The sequence below is a fragment of the Oncorhynchus keta genome, chromosome 29 (genome assembly GCF_023373465.1).
Source record: "Oncorhynchus keta strain PuntledgeMale-10-30-2019 chromosome 29, Oket_V2, whole genome shotgun sequence".
Taxonomy (NCBI): domain Eukaryota; kingdom Metazoa; phylum Chordata; class Actinopteri; order Salmoniformes; family Salmonidae; genus Oncorhynchus; species Oncorhynchus keta.
Genome location: NC_068449.1, coordinates 5875775 through 5890417, shown reverse-complemented (window position 1 = coordinate 5890417; position 14643 = coordinate 5875775). Strand labels below are relative to the sequence as shown.

At 42.9% G+C, this 14643-nt stretch overlaps 1 protein-coding gene across 6 annotated transcripts in view; it reads right to left on the bottom strand.

Moving 5' to 3' along the window:
• The window catches only part of LOC118378948 (echinoderm microtubule-associated protein-like 1), a 97449-nt gene that overhangs the window by 66738 nt on the left and 16068 nt on the right, over nucleotides 1–14643 (bottom strand). For 2 of the 6 annotated variants that reach the window (XM_052485818.1, XM_052485820.1), the window contains exon 1: nucleotides 3491–4170. The exons of 1 other annotated variant lie outside the window; for it this stretch is intronic. In XM_052485818.1, coding sequence (XP_052341778.1) covers nucleotides 3491–3557 — 67 coding nt within the window. In that variant the 5' untranslated portion in view covers nucleotides 3558–4170. Of the gene's footprint in view, nucleotides 1–3490; nucleotides 4171–14643 lie in introns of those variants that run through there. 3 more of the 6 variants (XM_052485821.1, XM_052485823.1, XM_052485824.1) reach the window with 2 other exon arrangements.

The following is a 14643-nucleotide window of genomic DNA, read 5'->3' as shown; positions in this document are numbered from 1 at the left end:
TAGTGATGGAGGTGCATCCCATAGTGACGGAGGTGCATCCCATAGTTATGGAGGTGCATCCCATAGTGATGGAGGTGCATCCCATAGTGATGGAGGTGCATCCCATAGTGATGGAGGTGCATCCCATAGTGATGGAGGTGCATCCCATAGTGATGGAGGTGCATCCCATAGTGATGGAGGTGCATCCCATAGTGATGGAGGTGCATCCCATAGTGATGGAGGTGCATCCCATAGTGTGCATCCCATAGTGATGGAGGTGCATCCCATAGTGACAGAGGTGCATCCCATAGTGATGGAGGTGCATCCCATAGTGTGCATCCCATAGTGATGGAGGTGCATCCCATAGTGACAGAGGTGCATCCCATAGTGACGGAGGTGCGTCCCATAGTGACGGAGGTGCGTCCCATAGTGACGGAGGTGCGTCCCATAGTGACGGAGGTGCGTCCCATAGTGACGGAGGTGCGTCCCATAGTGACGGAGGTGCGTCCCATAGTGACGGAGGTGCGTCCCATAGTGATGGAGGTGCATCCCATAGTGATGGAGGTGCATCCCATAGTGACGGAGGTGCATCCCATAGTGACGGAGGTGCATCCCATAGTGACGGAGGTGCATCCCATAGTGATGGAGGTGCATCCCATAGTGATGGAGGTGCACTGCTTTCGTCATTTTGAAAATGACTAGATCAAATCCTTATTCAAAAGACAAAAATGTGACTAAGACTTTGTCAAAACTACTAAGAATAGATTAAATTTAAAAAAGAGCGCCAAAATTAGCACGGCTAGGTAGCGTACATTGTTTTATAAAAGCAGATGATTCATACATCACATGCCGATCAGACTGTTGCCATTACATAGGTAGTATCATTTCTGAACTGGCAACAATGAGGGCAGCTACAGCCACTCAGCAGCAACAGAAGTCTACAGCTTCAGACAAGACACTCCACAGACCTCGGGAGCAGAGCAGTTTATGGCTTCGTATTGTACAACAGAAGCGACATCGCAGAACATTAGCCGTGAACCCATCTCCGAAGAGGAGCAAAATAAGGGAGGTTAAATTAGAACATCCTGATGGTGCCTTAACAGCCCAAACAGGTTTCTTCAACCCGACCTGCCCTCCACCTTCTGTCTGTCTGTTTTTGTTGGTTTGTTGCTAACCCTAATCCCGTTGCATGTGCTTGCATTAATGGCTTTACATAAACCAAAAGGGGGGAGGGAACTGTGCCGCTCTGTTGGTGTGCCAAGTACCGATCTCTTGGCGACATTGGTGACGCTGTGGGTAGTGCCAGCACTGCAGGCCCTAGAGGAGAGGGGATGTAGGGCAGTGACAAGGATGTCTGGTGAAATCTGAAGGAACGTCCATCTTGTTGCCAGGGAAAGACAGCGAATTCTCTGGATTTACCAGTTCGTTTTCTATTGGCTGATCATTCATAACAACACTAAGGGAATACGACCAGCTCATCCACTGTCAGTATTAAGTCAGACACCAAGGGATAGTAACAGCAGCAACAACAACAACACATCTTTAATCCATCTCCATTAAAGGCATTCCTGAGGTGTGGAGGATACATTTGATTTGATTTGATACATACAATACCGTAGATCGTCTTCTAGAAATACAGTTCCCTGATAATTGGACTACTGCACTACTAGTGGGGCTAATTTCCCTTAGCAGCCCATCTCCTCAGGACAAAAGCGTGCTTTTGTAGTTTGCCGAGTCGCTGACCCAGTCCCCCTGCCATTATTCTGGTTGGCTGATCACTAACACACAAAACGTTCAAGAACAAAATGACATCACTTTTACAGGCAGTTCCACAGCTGGCCAGCGCACCATTAGGTGATCTCAGAGCCTCCAGACTACACACTTACCCAATGAGTGTGTAGTTGGAACAATGAGGCCCTCTCGCCTGATATGAACCAAGCCCCCCAGTCAGTATGACAGTCTCAGTGAGAGAACATTGGAAAATCCCTGGCAACAGATTCACAACAGCTTGGCATGTTTCGTCTTCTGGCTTGTAAGAGGGAACAGGACTTTCTGAAGTAATTACCAACTGCGTGAGGCAGTGTTTTGAAGCGCTCGCAAGCTTTTCACTTACACAGCAGTGTCATGACCCACTACAAAATGAGAAAATGACAACCACGTCAGACTAGGGTGTGGTTCTGTGCCAATTGGGAGACTTGAGAACATTCAAAACCCAGAGACTTTAGTCAATATTTTTTTGTGTTTGACAACACCGTCATAGGTGATTTTGACTTGACTCTTGTACTTATTTGACCCAATACTTCTGTATGTGTGTGAATTATTAAACATCCATTTAGTGACAGCAAGTAAACAGTATGTCACATTGTAGTAACTTTTCTTCTTTCAGTCAGATTACAGGATCATTATTAACTGTGTAAAAGGTCAACGTCATCTTCGGAGGAGGAAGCTTTACTTCTGTTGATCCAGCTTGACACCTGTTTTTCAGGTTACCCAGCATGCCTGAGTTACTCTTTGGCATTATCAAGTCCCGCACACCACACAGCACACTATCAGTACCATTTCCCAACAATGGTAATTCAGTTCTATAATGTCAACCTTCTATAACTCATTAACCAACCACATCCTTAGATGAGGTTTGAGTATTCTGATTATTTTGCTCCAGGCTTCAGATCTAGGATCAGTTTCCCTATCCAAATCCTAACCTTAGCCATTAGTGGGCGAAATGCAAAATTAAAACAAGAACAGCGTCTAGAGGCAATATACTCCCTTTGGCTCAGCAGGGCTTTAAGTAAGTATGTCAGACAGTGTCTCCTGTATCTGGGCAGACGTCAGGCTGTGTTGATAAGAGAGATTGATTGGTTGTGACAAAGTGATGTGTCATGCACCTTCACACACACTACTAATAACCTGCAACCCCAATTCCACTTCCTGTCTCCAGCCATCATCACACTTGAACTGTCCAGTATACGAGCTGATGACAATCAGCACATCACAATGCTTTATAAGAACACAAGAGCCACAGACCAAACTGAAATGGAAACCAGCGGTGTAAGATCAGACATCTGTTTATATCCCTTATCCTTTTCCTCATCCATATGTTTAGCTTTTTTTCCCTGCCGGTTGACATTTTTGCAGAGGGTGTTGACAATCCTTCGACCCAGATTCTTGGCAGAAACATTTCCTCAGACGGTTTTGAATTATATATATATTTTTTTTTACGGCTCTGCATGGTTAAACTCTAAATTGTAATATTGTTCCAAGCTATGTCTGAATTTGGTCTATGTTATAGCCTACAATCCCATCTATGTCTTCTACACAAGACATCTTCTTCTCAGCACCAAGGATAAACATTCACTTTCATCAAAGCCTTAAGTCAAGTTTGAGCTCTATTAATAGCCTCATGGCTGCAATAACAGCCCTGCCGGCAGGGACTACCTCTTCGGTGTAGCAGTGGTGACATCTCATGTCAAAGCACACAGACAGATTGTTGAACAGAAGGAGGTTAGTTTACCGTTACAGAACTGCAGCAGCGAAGAGGTGTCATAGAGGCTGCTGTAGCTGGAGAACCCGTCCTCCATTCTGGACTTCCACCGTGCTCCTCCACTCCCTCCTCTCTTGTTCCCTCTCTCTCCTCCCGCTGAGTTCACCTTACTTTCGGTTGCTTTCTACCACCGAGGCTCTTCCTCTATTCAACATCCAGTTTTCCCGGGTCAGGCTACCCGGGTCAGTTAACATGGCAGCCCGTTCACTATGATGATGTCGGTGAACTCAGACCCTCCTTTTCTTTGAATGGTCCTGAGGACAAACTCCAAAAGATTAGAGGGTGAACGTCCGGGAGAAGTTCAAAACACAGGTTCTTGCTCCTCTTCTCCTCTCTCCTCTCTCCTCTCTCCAGTTGCAGCTGTGTGGCGTTAAACCGTGTGCTGATCTCAACAAGAAAAACAGATTTGAGAGGCTTGAGCTGTAAGTGGAGCTCTGGCAGCAGAGACTGTGTGTGTGTGTGTGTGTGTGTGTGTGTGTGTGTGTGTGTGTGTGTGTGTGTGTGTGTGTGTGTGTGTGTGTGTGTGTGTGTGTGTGTGTGTGTGTGTGTGTGTGTGTGTGTGTGTGTGTGTGTGTGTGTGAGAGAGAGAGAAACTGTGTGTGTGAGAGAGAGAGAAAAACTGTGTGTGTGTGTGTACGAGAGAGAGAGAGAGAGAGAGAGAGTTTGTGCGTGTGAGTGTGAGTGTTTGGATAATGCCTTGGACAGAGTTCCCCGGCCCGGCCTTTCACTGACTGTGGACGAGTGAGAGCAGAGGGGGTTGGGCCTCTTTCAAAGCACAGATCCTCCCTCTTGCCTAAAGAGGACACAGAGAGTAAGCGAGAGAGAGTAAGCGAGAGAGAGTAAGCGAGAGAGAGTGAGCGAGAGAGAGTGGGCGAGAGTGAGCGAGAGTGAGCGAGAAAGGAGAGAGAGAGAGAGAGAGAGAGAGAGAGAGAGAGAGAGAGAGAGAGAGAGAGAGAGAGAGAGAGAGAGAGAGAGAGAGAGAGAGAGAGAGAGAGAGAGAGAGAGAGAGAGAGAGAGAGAGAGAGACAGCCTATGATCACCAGAAAGGAAGGGCATAAAGGGAAACAAGGAAGAAGCTAGGTTGCAGCTAGTAGAAGGAAATGAGATGTAGTAAGTAAGAAGCTGTGTTGTTTTTCAGCTCTTCTAGCCTGCTGTTCGAAACCTTCCTGTCAGAATAATAATCAAAAAAGAGCCAATGATACGAGAGGAACTGAATGGAGATGAATAAATATAGAGTAAAGCTCTTTCTCAGGTTTCAAAGAGAGGAATCCAAGAGAAGAGAGGAATCCAAGAGAAGAGAAGAATCCAAGAGAGGGATCCAAGAGAAGAGAGGGATCCAAGAGAGGGATCCAAGAGATGAGAGGAATCCAAGAGAAGAATCCAAGAGAAGAGAGGAATCGAAGAGTAGAGAGGGATCCAAGAGAGGGATCAAAGAGAAGAGAGGAATCCAAGAGAAGAGAGGGATCCAAGAGAAGAGAGGGATCCAAGAGAAGAGAAGAATCCAAGAGAAGAGAGGGATCCAAGAGGAGGGAAGAATCCAAGAGAGGGATCCAAGAGAAGAGAGGAATCCAAGAGAAGAGAGGGATCCAAGAGAAGAGAGGAATCCAAGAGAGGGATCCAAGAGAAGAATCCAAGAGAAGAGAGGGATCCAAGAGAAGAGAGGAATCCAAGAGAAGAGAGGGATCCAAGAGAAGAGAGGAATCCAAGAGAGGGATCCAAGAGAAGAATCCAAGAGAAGAGAGGGATCCAAGAGAAGATTCCAAGCGAAGAAAGGGATCCAAGAGAAGAGAAGAATCCAAGAGAAGAGAGGAATCCAAGAGAAGAGAGGGATCCAAGAGAAGAATCAAAGAGAAGAGAGGGATCCAAGAGATGAGAAGATTCCAAGCGAAGAGTAGAATCCAAGAGAAGAGAGGGATCCAAGAGAAGAGAGGGATCCAAGAGAAGAGAAGAATCCAAGAGAAGAGAGGGATCCAAGAGATGAGAAGATTCCAAGCGAAGAAAGGGATCCAAGAGAAGAGAAGAATCCAAGAGAAGAGAGGAATCCAAGAGAAGAGAGGGATCCAAGAGAAGAATCAAAGAGAAGAGAGGGATCCAAGAGATGAGAAGATTCCAAGCGAAGAGTAGAATCCAAGAGAAGAGAGGGATCCAAGAGAAGAGAGGGATCCAAGAGAAGAGAGGGATCCAAGAGAAGAGAAGAATCCAAGAGAAGAGAGGGATCCAAGAGAAGAGAGGGATCAAAGAGAAGAGAGGGATCCAAGAGAAGAGAGTGATCCAAGAGAAGAGAGGAATCCAAGAGAATAGAGGAATCCAAGAGAAGAGAAGGATCCAAGAGAAGAGAGGGATCCAAGAGAAGAGAGGGATCCAAGAGAAGAGAGGGATCCAAGAGAAGAGAGGGATCCAAGAGAAGAGAGGGATCCAAGAGAATAGAAGAATCCAAGAGAAGAGAGGAATCCAAGAGAATAGAGGAATCCAAGAGAAGAGAAGGATCCAAGAGAAGAGAGGGATCCAAGAGAAGAGAAGAATCCAAGAGAAGAGAGGAATCCAAAAGAATAGAGGGATCCAAGAGAAGAGAGGGATCCAAGAGAAGAGAGGGATCCAAGAGAAGAGAGGGATCCAAGAGAAGAGAAGGATCCAAGAGAAGAGAGGGATCCAAGAGAAGAGAGGGATCCAAGAGAAGAGAGGGATCCAAGAGAAGAGAGGGATCCAAGAGAAGAGAGGGATCCAAGAGAAGAGAGGAATCCAAGAGAAGAGTGGAATCCAAGAGAAGAGAGGAATCCAAGAGAAGAGTGGAATCCAAGAGAAGAGCGGAATCCAAGAGAAGAGAGGAATCCAAGAGAAGAGTGGAATCCAAGAGAATAGAAGAATCCAAGAGAAGAGAGGAATCCAAGAGAAGAGTGGAATCCAAGAGAAGAGAAGAATCCAAGAGAAGAGAGGAATCCAAGAGAAGAGAGGAATCCAAGAGAAGAGAAGAATCCAAGAGAAGAGAGGAATCCAAGAGAAGAGAGGGATCCAAGAGAAGAGAGGGATCCAAGAGAAGAGATGGATCCAAGAGAAGAGAGGAATCCAAGAGAAGAGAGGGATCTGTCTATTCAGGAGAAAAATAACAGAAACAGATGGAAGTGTAACACAGAGAAGAAATGGAGATTCGCTAGCAAAGAATAGGGACTTCTATTGTAGAAGAGTGTCCCGGTCTACCGGTCAAAGTTCAACGGGTAGATAGAAATAGATGACAAGCGGAACAAGGAATCACAGCCGGTCTATTTGTGACATTCCTATCTGCAACATTCCACAATATTTGGCTCTGGAGGCAGACTGGGTCAGAGAGGGATTTGGATCACAAAGTCACAAAACAATGTGAAGTCACATCTTCCCACTCCCTTTTCCCAAATAGCGAAACAAGAAGCTGGTTGAATACAATCAGCATTGTTATTATCAGCCTTCTCTGTCTTTTAAAAGCAGACAGTGTAATCATCAAAGAAGATGTAGAGGTGGAAAGAAGGAAGCGAGGGATGGAGGGAGGGAGGGAGGATGGAAAGTGCCTCTACATTTTGACTGGGGATTTTCTGCAGCCGTCAAAGAAGAGATAGGGGAGGATGAGAAGGAGGGGAGGATGAGAAGGAGGGAAAGGGAGGGAGGGAAGGAGGAGAGAGAGGGAGGAGAGGGAGGGAGGGAAGGAGGGAAGGAGAAATACTGTCTCTACATTTTAACCTGGGGCTCCTGACTGCAGCCGTCACGGGGGAAAACCTCTTTCAATTATTCATGCACCTGGCATGGGATGGAAAGAAAAATATATACATAAAGAGGACTGTCTTTATGTATATATTTTTCTTTCCATCCCATTTCTTTCCATCCCACTGACCTATATTTACTTCTCAAACACTCCTCACACTGTTTTGACTCATGATAGGAAACAGGGCCAAAAACATGGATGCAAGAAGAGACAGATTTCAGATCTGTTTCAACCTGGACTGCTTTGTCTCGGAGCACGTTAGCGATTTGTTAGGGGCTTTTCTACTGACCCAAGAACAGACCGGGGCAAGGTATCTCTGGTGGATACTGGTGGTGGAGCGTTCTCTTCTATTTCCCCTCAAGGGATTGCACTGTGCACTCTGTTCTGTTCCACCTAGCTAGTCTACTACACAACAGGATGAAGCCCCTCTTAAGAATTCTATTTTCTGGCAACCTACAGGAGCGAACAAGGCTCTCCCCTGTGTAGTGTTTGTATATCAACGATGTTGGAGACACTACTGGATCTGTCTGTATCACTCGTCCATGTTTTTCCTTCTGCATCACAATGTGAATGATGGGGGATACCCTTTTGAAAGACGTTTATCGGTCTGTTCAAGTTCATATTGATCTGTTTCTCTCCTGGCATAGTGGTATGTCATACAAATTTACACGCACACAACAACGAATACGAATGTAGACATATGCCTATGTATAAAACAAAGTGGTATGTATTTCCTTTAGATGTCCTTAACTGAAAATCACAATATTGTCTGAGGAAAGCCTTACTGTGGCTAAATTAGAATCCAGTCAGATTAGAGTGTATATTCTATTGTAGCTCCCCAAGTCTTTATGAGGGCAGTTCTAGATTAGGGAAGGAGAGGGTGAGGTAATACAATGGTTGGGTGAGGGGAAGTGAGGCAGGGTTATCCCGCGGGTGGCACCTGGAGGAGGGATCTACTCCCCTTCACCCCGTCCCCCTCACCCCATCCCCACCGCCCCATCCGCCACCCTGTCCCCTCATCCTGCCCTGTCCCCCCACCCCAACCCCTCACCCACCCTGCCCACCCCCACAGCTTTGGAGCAGTATTAGACAGGGCCTGCCAGTCTGCCAGTCTGCCAGTGGGCCAGGATTAAAGCCACAATCAAAGGTAGATGGCTGTCCGAGAGGATTAATCCCTTTCTCTATGATGTACCTACCATCTGCCTGGAGGCTGATGATCCCAATGTGTTTTTACTAGAGTGCGTCCCAAAACTAAGTCCCCCTAGCCTTAGTCAAACATTGGAGTCAACCTCAATTTGTCCCGTTTGGAGAGGTCTGAGGGCACCCAATATGCTCTAAATGGATCGCAGCCAAAACGTCTGTCTTTGTGTAAAGGTTTTTCACCAAGTGTTCCGGTGTTACTGGGGTGTGTCACACAAATTGCCTAATAGTCAATTATTTGGCCAACCCTAGCCTAGGGACGAGGCTAGGTCAACCCCAATGTGTCTGTCTGTTGGAGATCTGAGGACACATTACATTTACATTTAAGTCATTTAGCAGACGCTCTTATCCAGAGCGACTTACAAATTAGACACAAATTAAAACAGGAACCAAAATGGTTTTAGTCTGTCTGATGGGCTGAGAGAGAGCCAGAGTAATGAGGGTCAAGGTTCATGAAGGGGTAATCAGCGGTCTGGGCAGCACACTGTCATAGCCTCAGACTGAAGCTCTATTCCATCTTACACTGGCTCATCTGGCTGTGAGAGCCGGATAGTGTGAACAGAATAAGGCTGGTGACAGCAGGTCATCACCTCCTTTCCTACTAATGTTCCCATCTGTGGAAGGGAGAGTGGAAATAGCAGTGGAGTGAGTGAGTGAGTGAGTGAGTGAGTGAGTGAGTGAGTGAGTGAGTGAGTGAGTGAGTGAGTGAGTGTGTGTGTGTGTGTGTGTGTGTGTGTGTGTGTGTGTGTGTGTGTGTGTGTGTGTGTGTGTATAAGCGTGTGTGTAAGCGTGTGTGTAAGCGTGTGTGTGTGTGTGTGTGTTCCTCCTGTGTATAGACCTCTACTAAATGCAGTCTCTTTCTGAAATGACAACCTGAGCCTGCCTGACTCTCACCACCACTGGCTCTTAGCTAACGTCGTCACAGGAAAGCCACGTTTGCAGTATGTCTCACCAAGCAACAGAAACTGTCCATACAAAACAAATCAGCACTCATAGAATATTTTTTGTGCGGAAAATGATCAGGAAAAATATCTTGACCTATAAACCCAGAAGATACACTATGTGGTGGACTGTTCATGTTAATCAGTAGTACAGTCACTCATGTGTTGGGTTCATCCATCCACAAATCAATATTTCGGTTGTAAAAAAAATATATTGTACAATGTCCTTATTCCTTCCTCAATATAATAGGATAGGTGTGGAACTGTCACACAACATAACCAGCCAGTATCATAATATAACCAGACAGTATCATAACATATACAGCCAGTATCATAACATATACAGCCAGTATCATAACATATACAGCCAGTATCATAATATAACCAGACAGTATCATAACATAACCAGCCAGTATCATAACATATACAGCCAGTATCATAACATATACAGCCAGTATCATAACATAACCAGCCAGTATCATAACATAACCAGACAGTATCATAACATAACCAGACAGTATCATAACATAACCAGCCAGTATCATAACATAACCAGCCAGTATCATAATATAACCAGACAGTATCATAACATATACAGCCAGTATCATAACATATACAGCCAGTATCATAACATAACCAGACAGTATCATAACATAACCAGCCAGTATCATAATATAACCAGACAGTATCATAACCAGACAGTATCATAACATAACCAGACAGTATCATAACATAACCAGCCAGTATCATAACATAACCAGCCAGTATCATAATATAACCAGCCAGTATCATAACATATACAGCCAGTATCATAACATATACAGCCAGTATCATAACATAACCAGACAGTATCATAACATAACCAGACAGTATCATAACATAACCAGCCAGTATCATAATATAACCAGACAGTATCATAACATAACCAGACAGTATCATAACATAACCAGCCAGTATCATAACATAACCAGACAGTATCATAATATAACCAGACAGTATCATAACATATACAGCCAGTATCATAACATATACAGCCAGTATCATAACATAACCAGACAGTATCATAACATAACCAGCCAGTATCATAATATAACCAGACAGTATCACAACCAGACAGTATCATAACATAACCAGACAGTATCATAACATAACCAGCCAGTATCATAACATAACCAGACAGTATCATAATATAACCAGACAGTATCATAACATATACAGCCAGTATCATAACATATACAGCCAGTATCATAACATAACCAGACAGTATCATAACATAACCAGCCAGTATCATAACATAACCAGCCAGTATCACAACATAACCAGCCAGTATCATAACATAACCAGCCAGTATCATAATATAACCAGACAGTATCATAACATAACCAGCCAGTATCATAATATAACCAGACAGTATCATAACATATACAGCCAGTATCATAACATATACAGCCAGTAACCTAACATAACCAGACAGTATCATAACATAACCAGCCAGTATCATAATATAACCAGACAGTATCACAACCAGACAGTATCATAACATAACCAGCCAGTATCATAACATAACCAGACAGTATCATAACATAACCAGACAGTATCACAACCAGACAGTATCATAACATAACCAGCCAGTATCATAACATAACCAGCCAGTATCATAACATAACCAGACAGTATCATAACATAACCAGACAGTATCACAACCAGACAGTATCATAACATAACCAGCCAGTATCATAACATAACCAGCCAGTATCATAACATAACCAGACAGTATCACAACCAGACAGTATCATAACATAACCAGCCAGTATCATAATATAACCAGACAGTATCACAACCAGACAGTATCATAACATAACCAGCCAGTATCATAACATTACCAGCCAGTATCATAACATGACCAGCCAGTATCATAACATAACCAGCCAGTATCATAACATAACCAGCCAGTATGACAACCAGACAGTATCATAACATGACCAGCCAGTATCATAACATAACCAGCCAGTATCATAACATAACCAGCCAGTATCACAACATAGCCAGCCAGTATCATAACATAACCAGCCAGTAACACAACATAACCAGCCAGTATCAGAACCAGCCAGTATCATAACATAACCAGCCAGTATCATAACCAGCCAGTATCATAACATAACCAGCCAGTATCATAACCAGCCAGTATCATAACATAACCAGCCAGTATCATAACCAGCCAGTATCATAATATAACCAGACAGTATCACAACCAGACAGTATCATAATATAACCAGCCAGTATCATAATATAACCAGACAGTATCACAACCAGACAGTATCATAACATAACCAGCCAGTATCACAACATGACCAGCCTGTATCAGAACCAGCCAGTATCATAACCAGCCAATATCATAACATAACCAGACAGTATCATAACCAGCCAGTATCATAACATAACCAGCCAGTATCATAACCAGCCAGTATCATAATATAACCAGAAAGTATCACAACCAGACAGTATCATAATATAACCAGACAGTATCATAACCAGCCAGTATCATAATATAAACAGCCAGTATCATAACCAGCCAGTATCATAACCAGCCAGTATCATAACCAGCCAGTATCATAACATAACCAGCCAGTATCATAATATAACCAGCCAGTATCACAACCAGACAGTATCATAACATAACCAGCCAGTATCATAACATGACCAGCCAGTATAATAACCAGCCAGTATCATAACCTGACCAGACAGTATCATAATATAACCAGCCAGTATCATAACATAACCAGCCAGTATCATAATATAACCAGCCAGTATCATAATATAACCAGACAGTATCATAACATAACCATTCAGTATCATAATATAACCAGCCAGTATCATAATATAATCAGCCAGTATCATAACATAACCAGCCAGTATCATAACCAGACAGTATCATAATATAAACAGCCAGTATCAGAACCAGCCAGTATCATAACATAACCATTCAGTATCATAATATAACCAGACAGTATCATAATATAACCAGACAGTATCATAACATAACCATTCAGTATCATAATATGACCAGCCAGTATCATAACATGACCAGCCAGTATCATAATATAACCAGACAGTATCACAACCAGACATTATCATAACATAACCAGCCAGTATCATAACATGACCAGCCAGTATCATAACATGACCAGCCAGTATCATAATATAACCAGCCAGTATCATAACATAACCAGCCAGTATCATAACCAGCCAGTATCATAACCAGCCAGTATCATAATATAAACAGCCAGTTTCATAACATAACCAGCCAGTATCATAACATAACCAGCCAGTAGCACAACATAACCAGCCAGTATCATAACATAACCAGCCAGTATCATAACATAACCAGCCAGTATCATAACATAACCAGCCAGTATCATAACATAGCCAGCCAGTATCATAACATAACCAGCCAGTATCATAATATAACCAGTCAGTATCATAACATAACCATTCAGTATCATAATATAACCTACCAGTATCATAACATAACCAGCCAGTATCACAACATAACCAGCCAGTATCATAACATAACCAGCCAGTATCATAACCAGCCAGTATCATAATATAACCAGACAGTATCACAACCAGACAGTATCATAATATAACCAGCCAGTATCATAATATAACCAGCCAGTATCACAACATAACCAGCCAGTATCATAAAATAACCAGCCAGTATCATAACATAACCAGCCAGTATCATAACATAACCAGCCAGTATCATAATATAATCAGCCAGTATCATAACATGACCAGCCAGTATCACAACCAGACAGTATCATAATATAACCAGCCAGTATCATAATATAACCAGCCAGTATCACAACATAACCAGCCAGTATCATAAAATAACCAGCCAGTATCATAACATAACCAGCCAGTATCATAACATAACCAGCCAGTAACACAACATAACCAGCCAGTATCAGAACCAGCCAGTATCATAACATAACCATCCAGTATCAGAACCAGCCAGTATCATAACATAACCAGCCAGTATCACAACATGACCAGCCTGTATCAGAACCAGCCAGTATCACAACATAACCAGCCAGTATCATAACATAACCAGCCAGTATCATAACCAGCCAGTATCATAATATAACCAGACAGTATCACAACCAGACAGTATCATAATATAACCAGACAGTATCATAATATAACCAGACAGTATCATAACCAGCCAGTATCATAATATAAACAGCCAGTATCACAACATGACCAGCCTGTATCATAACCAGCCAGTATCATAACCAGCCAGTATCATAACCAGCCAGTATCATAACATAACCAGCCAGTATCATAATATAACCAGACAGTATCACAACCAGACAGTATCATACTATAACCAGGCAGTATCATAACCAGACAGTATCATAACCAGCCAGTATCATAATATAACCAGGCAGTATCATAACCAGCCAGTATCATAATATAACCAGACAGTATCACAACCAGACAGTATCATAACATGACCAGCCAGTATCATAATATAAACAGCCAGTATCATAACCAGCCACTATCATAACCAGCCAGTATCATAACCAGCCAGTATCATAACATAACCAGCCAGTATCATAACCAGCCAGTATCATAATATAAACAGCCAGTATCATAACATAACCAGCCAGTATCATAACCAGCCAGTATCATAACCAGCCAGTATCATAATATAAACAGCCAGTATCACAACATAACCAGCCAGTATCATAACATGACCAGCCAGTATCATAATATAATCAGCCAGTATCATAACCTGACCAGACAGTATCATAATATAACCAGCCAGTATCATAACATAACCAGCCAGTATCATAATATAATCAGCCAGTATCATAACATGACCAGCCAGTATCATAACATAACCAGCCAGTATCATAACATAACCAGCCAGTATCACAACATAACCAGCCAGTATCATAATATAAACAGCCAGTATCATAATATAACCAGACAGTATCACAACATAACCAGCCAGTATCATAATATAAACAGACAGTATCATAACATAACCAGCCAGTATCATAATATAACCAGACAGTATCATAATATAACCAGACAGTATCATAATATAACCAGCCAGTATCACAACATAACCATTCAGTATCATAATATAACCAGCCAGTATCATAATATAATCAGCCAGTATCATAACATGACCAGCCAGTATCATAACATAACCAGCCAGTATCATAATATAATCAGCCAGT